Source organism: Cariama cristata, unplaced genomic scaffold, assembly GCF_000690535.1.
Source record: "Cariama cristata isolate BGI_N322 unplaced genomic scaffold, ASM69053v1 scaffold9783, whole genome shotgun sequence".
Classification (NCBI taxonomy): Eukaryota; Metazoa; Chordata; class Aves; order Cariamiformes; family Cariamidae; genus Cariama; species Cariama cristata.
The window spans coordinates 62,728-70,217 of record NW_009606672.1 but is presented as its reverse complement, the minus strand read 5'-3'; the positions used below and the strand labels follow the sequence as shown (position 1 = coordinate 70,217).

The 7,490-nt window shown below is 38.3% G+C and overlaps 1 protein-coding gene across 1 annotated transcript in view; it reads right to left on the bottom strand.

The window, feature by feature from the left end:
* Nucleotides 1-7,490, bottom strand: part of PTPN13 (protein tyrosine phosphatase, non-receptor type 13 (APO-1/CD95 (Fas)-associated phosphatase)) — a gene marked incomplete at its 5' end in the record, with an annotated part of 81,811 nt that overhangs the window by 16,559 nt on the left and 57,762 nt on the right. The window contains 6 exons of the mRNA XM_009696458.1: nt 1,049-1,192; nt 2,180-2,646; nt 3,025-3,156; nt 3,908-4,015; nt 5,351-5,443; nt 6,753-6,809. Of these exons, the coding sequence (XP_009694760.1) occupies nt 1,049-1,192; nt 2,180-2,646; nt 3,025-3,156; nt 3,908-4,015; nt 5,351-5,443; nt 6,753-6,809 (1,001 nt within the window). The remainder of the gene's footprint in view (nt 1-1,048; nt 1,193-2,179; nt 2,647-3,024; nt 3,157-3,907; nt 4,016-5,350; nt 5,444-6,752; nt 6,810-7,490) is intronic.

Here is a 7,490-nt window from a genome sequence, read left to right as displayed (position 1 = left end):
CTGAACCTTTGCTCCCCCAGCTGTCTCTAGATATAAGCTTGACAAAGCAATATGACTTTGAATAGCCTGGGATACTAAAACCATATAATTTCATTCTGCTCCTCTTACAACACTAGCCACATACATGAAACCAGTGCTCGGCTTGCGAACTGGCACTCCACCTACATGCCTATCTGTATGGCCACATTTGGGAAAAGGCCACTTTAGTTTAAGGTGTAAACAGTCAGTGAAAGCTACCAGTTTTGAACTACAGCTAACAACCGCTCTCTACTGTTATAATTTAAGCAACTTTTCCTTTTTCAAATTGCCATGTAGTCTGGCAATCAATCAACCAGAGATAATATTTGAATATTAAAATACCAAAATGTATTTCTGAACACAATACAAGAACAGGAGCAGGGAAAAATGTGTGAATCTCAGTTATAAATCGTTCTCTTATTCCCTGAAGTGCCGCCCTGCAGAATGGCAGGCCGTAAAACATAAACTACCCTCAAAATGTTATAGCCCGAAGAGAAATTAGTCCATTAAAAATACATTTTTGTCTCATATTGCAAGAAAGCAGTATTAGCCAGTCTTATTCAGATTTTAGTTTTTTTTGCTTTCTGCCTTCTATCTCCAGCAGAGGGAGAACACTGAACATGCTATACTTGTGTGAACGTGCACAAAAACTTTTAAGTAACACTACCGCTTCCACTGCCTGCGATGCCAGTCAGAGAAGGTCTCATTTCTCTCCCTTGTAAATTTGCCACATCGTTAGGTAGCAAGGGACAAAGACCATCTTGTTTTTTGTACTCACAAAGTAGCGTCTGTGTTAAGATTCTATTAGGACTCTGGGGCTCCACCGTAAAACAACAAACAGGAGTTAGTTAAAGGGCAGATGACAAGAAAAGGGACATAAAACAGTATTACTTTTCAGCCTTGGTAAGATCAATCACACATTGGTAGAACTATATACTTAACAGTGACTCCAGAAAATATTTTGCTTCCTTGTAATTTAGCAATTTAATGGGTTGCTGGGAGTAGAGAAAAAGAGAAAACATCTAAAAACCTTGTCAAACAGTACCGTGACACTTATTCCCAAGCCGTTATCTTTTTTGGCTAGTTCAACCTCAAAGATATCTCCAGGTTTAAGAAGTGTTGCAGTAACCTTTTTAGAATTCATTTTGTTTGCTGTATTGGCTGAGGAAGATTCCTTTATTTAAAAAAAAAAAAAAAAAAAGAAACAAACAGAAAAAGAAACAAACAAAGAGAGAGAATGATTTGCCATTAGAACAGAAGTTTACAGTTAAGACCCTAAAGGGTATGGTTTTGAGTCAGACGCAGCCAAAAGGACTCCACATGGCAAAGTACCAATTACTAAGACGCACAAGGCTCATTGCTTTAACTCTTCTATTGCTTCCATTGAACTGGTTTAGCACCGAAATATGCTTGGCCTTCAGCAGCCAAGTCTTTATTGTCAAAGTGAGTTGATCACAGAACACAGAAACTACAGTACTTCAGTATTACAGCAGCTATGAGGCTGTTGGATTAATTCACAGGAGCTGCCACGATTTGATTGAATAACCTCCATCAGCTGACAAGAGGAATCACTGCAAGTTAGGAATTAATTTGTAGTACTTGCCATTGTGTACTTTTGGAAAGGTGAAGCAGCAAGCTGTCTCTGTTCAGAGCATGGCTCACCGCTGCACTTCAGTACACGACAGCAGTTTTCCATGGATTAGATCAATCTCGAAAGACAATGAGTTCTCTGCTGCTACCCATTCCAGATGCATCACTACTACTTTCATCTAGGAAAAAATTTATCTGCCAGGTGAAAAAAAACTTACCTTTAGGGGTAGTCACTAGACTATGATTGTATTGGACAAATATACAGAACTGAAAGGAGGTTTTCTACAGAATTAACAAGTGCACTATATGTTCATCCCAAAGCACAATCTGCCTCTAGTAAGACATGCCCATCTCATGACGTTGGAAAGCTGGGAAGTTGTTCAAGTTACAGGAGTGATTTTCTCCACTTACTTTGAACAAAATCGCCAAAGTATTAGAAATTAGCTATTAGCATTTGCCATTAGAAGAATAAGCTGCAGGCTATGCTGTCCAATCCCCACATATTTTCCCGTCAGCTATTTCACTACCACTATCATACCGATGGGAGATACTCATATGAAATACACTATGCCTTTTTAGCTGGCTGTTGCTCCTGACTGCTGGAATAAGTTGCTTCATCCATGTCAGAATCCCCTCGGTCAGAATATTCCACAGACTCCACTGCCCCAGGCCTTTTGTTTTTTGCTCGAGTACTGTCAGACGAGGATCTTCTCCTCTCATTCATTTTAGAAAGCCCAGACTGGGAATCACTGTAATGCTGAGGATCCTTCTGGGCTCTACCACTTGCACGTTTGCCAAAGAAGTTGGCTGGCTGGCTCTGAGACAGGCTTGCGCTCTCGGTTCTGGAATCCTGGGAGCTCACGCTTCCATCCCGCTTGCCTCCCGACAAACCAGACAAACTCCCTGAAACAGGCCTCTGGTGACCACGGGACTGGTTGTGTTCTTCTGAAGAGGATTCTGCCTCATTGTCCTGCACTGATGACGGCCTCCTTAAATAACCTCTGGTTCCATTACTGATGTGTGCAGCATTAGATGATGCTGAAAACCCGGAGACAAGAGAGTCATCAGTGGCTGGTAACATCTTATCTGCAGTATGACACAAATTTCTCAGTTTACAACCACATAAGGTTCTACCCGTTCATATTATGCAGAACAGTTTCTGTTACGGATGCAACCAGTGTGTCCTCACCAAAGGTTACCATAAGACACTTCTTCATTCAGCCTCGGAACACAATTTCAAGCATATACTAGCTGAGGTTGCTTACAGAACTGACTGCAGTTAGGGTGATGTTTTATGCCTATCTCAGTTGATTTGATTAGTAATTTTAAAGAAACAGAGAGAGTACTTTACAAAAGGTGTCAGAGAAGGCAGAGTGCCCAAACTCAAAGAACAATCCTTTAACAGTAACTCTGTACCTTTGGATAGTTTGTCCTTGGGCTGAGAGATAACAAGTGTCACGTCTTCAGGTGCATTCTCCAAAATTTCTAATGCTGCGTGGTGGCTGACACCTTCTAAACTCGTGCTATTTACGGATATTAGTCGGTGTCCTGCACAAAAGAGTTTGTTCAGATACAATCTAGCATATACATTTTTATCCATCAGTGAGAACATGGTGTACAGGTCTGAAAATCTCTACACAATGCACGGATCAAAATTACTAAAATTTAAGTGATCCTGGAATAGGGAACCCTAATCATTAAAAAAAAAACGCCAAACCCAAAACAAACCACAAGCGCTGGTTATGAATATTTCCTCTTTTTAAACCTGCCAAAGCTTTCCTTATTATGATTTCTACCTTCTCTTCTGCTGCAAGAAAAATGGATGCAAAAGCAAAAATCAAGAAGTGAAATAAGCAATAGGCAGTTCAAGACACAGACTAAAATGAAAAGGAAAAAAAAGCAGATATTAAATAAAATAAATTTTCCTTCTCCTCCCCCACTATAGTAGCCATATGGTTACATTTACTTTTTCCAAAATCAAAGTATGGACTTGGAGTTTTAAAAAACTGAAATTACAAAGCATCTATAGAGACACAATAACAAATAAATCCCTTATCCTCATCCATAACTTTAATTTTCTGCTACTTCAAGTTTTACCATTTTTACTTTGATTAGAAGGATTTTTGTTCTTGCATAGTTTAACAAAGAAGTATCACCAGTTTTCAGAAATTATCCAGAAGGTAATTGAAGGTCAGCATTTGTAAGGGACTGACGCCCGCAGCCATAGATGGAAGTGGTACTACATACGTGTTTGGCCTTTTCTTTCATGTACACATCTCTTCTTATTTACACTATTCACCTGGTTTTAGAGATCCTTCCAAATCAGCTGGCCCTCCGGGAATAATTGAATGAATAAAAATTCCCAAATCAAGTTTCCCCGTCTTCTCTCCACCAACTATTTGAAAGCCTATTAAAAAAGGCCCAAATCAGGCAAAAACGTCAGTGATCATAGCGTAACTTAACACAAGTTTGTATTTCAGAACGGACAAAAATGTAGTCATTCTAATAAATGTTAAGTAAAAGAAAAATATACATCTCAAACAAGTCTACATGAAAGTAAACAATAAAGCTTTTTTCATTAAGCTTTATTGCATCCTCTGTCTCTGAGCAAGTGATTCAGGTTTTGTCTAGCTGGCTTCCCAGAAAACTCCAGCAAAGGCTACCGAAGACAACTGTGGCAACAGAAACACATGCACAAACAGATGACATCAAATGCACATTCGCTGTCCAGATGAAATGTATTTTCTCTCACTTAAAAATTTCTGATTTTCTCCACTGTTAGATGCTACATCTACATGTTTGACCTTGGTCTTATGAACTGAGTTTTTCAACTCCCTGTTTTCTTTTGAGGTTCTAATGTATTTCTGCTAATTTTACCAGGTAAACCTGGGAAGGATGTTCAAGATGCAAAAAAAAAAGAGAATGGAAGATATCAGGTTTTCTCTGTCCTAGCTAAAACAGTAAAGCACCACAGATTGCATGAGGAAGAAAGAGAAGAAACAGTGCATTTCATATGAATTTCTTTCCTTTTTGGTCAACTCTTAAGTCACTGAGCAGGGTAAATACTAAATATTATTGTCTTGTAGGCTTTTTCCCCTCTTCAAATTTACACAACAGTCCTATTTTGAATGACAGACAGAACAATGTCCTTAAGGATACTTTAGATAGTCTCCTTAAAGCACAATACTGACATCAAATTATTCATTACTCATACAGGAAAAAATTATGTGGGTTTATGAAAAAACTCAGCGGTAGAAGAAAGAATGGAATGCAAATATCTCAATCTTCCAGGCTCCTTAAACCTCAAATTACTGTTCCATCTGATATTATACGATTAAGAAAAACACTCCACAATTAGGTCATAATGGCTTTCTAATATCTTTTTTTGTTCAAAGCCTTCAAGCTGTCACAGCAGTGAGGTGTCCACATAGACAAAAGTCTTGTACCTGGACACAGAGAGAAACTTTAAAGGCCAACTTTGAGGATGGTTAGTTCACAATACAAATATTATCCTACACTTACAATATAGAAAAACTGAGAAACAGACTTGCCTAACATCACTTAACAAATCAGTAGCAGGCACTAAGTCCTGGCTTCAGTATCTTAAATGCCTTCGAAATCCAGCTACTGTCTGCACTGCTTTCCTCAGTCCTACAATAAATACTTACACAGAGACCAGAAAACTTTATTTGGCTTTTGGTTTCTAGGAACACACAACAACAACATTTTTAAAGCCACTTACCCAAGCCCAATTTTTCATCCTTTTTCAAGTTCACCAAAGTGATCTCTCTTTCTGGTGAGGCAACTCTGTTCTGTGTTGTTTGCAGAGAGTCAACTGAAAAGGCAACATTTTGTGATCAGGCACTACCTGAATGCTTTCCTTCAGGTTTGCCCTGAAGTTCTATTCCATTAAAAAAAGATTACTTCTCTGATAACCTGAAAAGCTGTCCTGAACTAGTAGGTCCAACTTTCATCTTCCAAGCCATGTCCAAATAAAAAAGAAAAAACAAAAAAACCAAGCAACTCCCCCCAAAACAAAACAAAAAATAAACCCCGCCACTGTTATAACTCACTCCCATCTTCAGCAGTTAATCTTTTATCCATCCTAAGAAAAGTACCTAGCATAGTCTCTTGGAATCACAATACAATTAAGCCCTAGAATCTTCAAATTTATCAGTCTCAGTTCAGGAAAGTAATTAGATCTGTGTTTATGCGCCCTGCTCAGGTAGGCAGGACCTAAGCATGTTGGTAAAAGTGAAACTGAGGTTTATTATATGAAGTTACTACAAGGTTACTCAGTGAGTTCTCTTAATGGTGGTCCTTCATCAAAAAAGCAACCAAGATTTTAGTAGATGTTTCTAATATTGGTTGTTTAAATTTATCTCCTCATTTGCAACTCCACAGGTTGCTGATTCTGCCTCCTCTAAAATTTGAACACCCTCACAATAGATTTATGTGATTCCTGAGGGTTCCCAACAGGCTGAAGTAGACCCAGGCACTTAAGAGGCAAAAGGAGCATGATTTGGGAAAAGGAAAAAGAAAAAAAAAAAAAAAAAAAGGCTCCTGAAATTTCAGGAAATGCCAACATACTATAAGTCTGAGCTCATGACTTTGCTACCTAGAGAAGATACAACTCATTTGGTCTGGAGTACCTGGCATACTTGTGCCCTAAGCAGAACATGCAATTCCACAACGGCAGAAACCTACTGAGCCCTACACACTGGTACAAGCAGAAAACAGTGGTGCAAGGGAGCGTGACAGACTGCAACACTTGCAAAAGGAGTTTTTTCTTCCACAAAACCAAATCAAACCTAAAGAGTAGAAGAACTAAAAAGAAAACACAGTTGTCTTGGGCTCTACAGAACCAGTAACCTCACAAGTAATGGAAATGAGCTTAAGAGCATGGTATGGTAGGCAATAGCACCCTTCAAGTCTCAAGCCAAACAGACACTTTTCATATTTGAAAAATACTACAAACAGATTTCAAAATCTCCCCCAAGAAGCAATCCAAAACAAATATTAGGAGTTGTATTTAGGAAAAGGTCCTAGTCAACTAACTGGGAGAGGTATTTGATTTAAGAATAGCAAAGAAACAGGACAAGTGGACTGAACTAATTCTGTAGGCATATTATTTGTCAACTTACCGCTCTCTTTTAACAGCATCGATGATGGTAGATTTCCCGAAGTATTCATGCTAATGCCTATGACACGAATGGAAATATTAGACATTGTTATCAATTTTTTTTTTAATACAAAAGCTACCAAGAAGTATTTCAGACTTTACACAGTACACATGAGCTCATTCACAATATCAGATTACTTATTTTAAAAATGAATAATCACTAAAGTAGTTTTAGATAGCGAATCCAAACTATTCATGTACTTTGGTTGTAGTTCAAGGTTCAGACAGATGGTAGCTCATGCAAAGGCAAAGAATTAAAGAAAGGACAGAGGTCTGGCCTTTACAATCACTGTTAACTTCAGATAAAATTAAAGGATCTTTAAGAAACTAAGTCAAAGACCAACTTTTCTAACAGGATTGGATGAATATGCCTAACCGAATAAACCAACACAACAAGAGTCTTGTAGGATTTTGTACAGCAACAAGTAAGTTGCTGCAGTAACAAGCAATTTGAACCTAGTATTTCTATTTAAATTGGTTTGCATATAGAATCATGTATTCTTTGGCATGATCAATGCTAAGCAAATATGGCCATACTTTAAAGAGTATAAAATAATAAACTTACGAAGTTATTAAAGTAAATGAGGTAAGTTAATTCAAGCTTCTTCGGAAAGCAGTCCTGGCCTTTTCCAAACCTCTGAACCCTAAAGTTTCAGCTGATGAGTTTCATCATGCAAAGAATGCGTGCTCCCCAGCACAG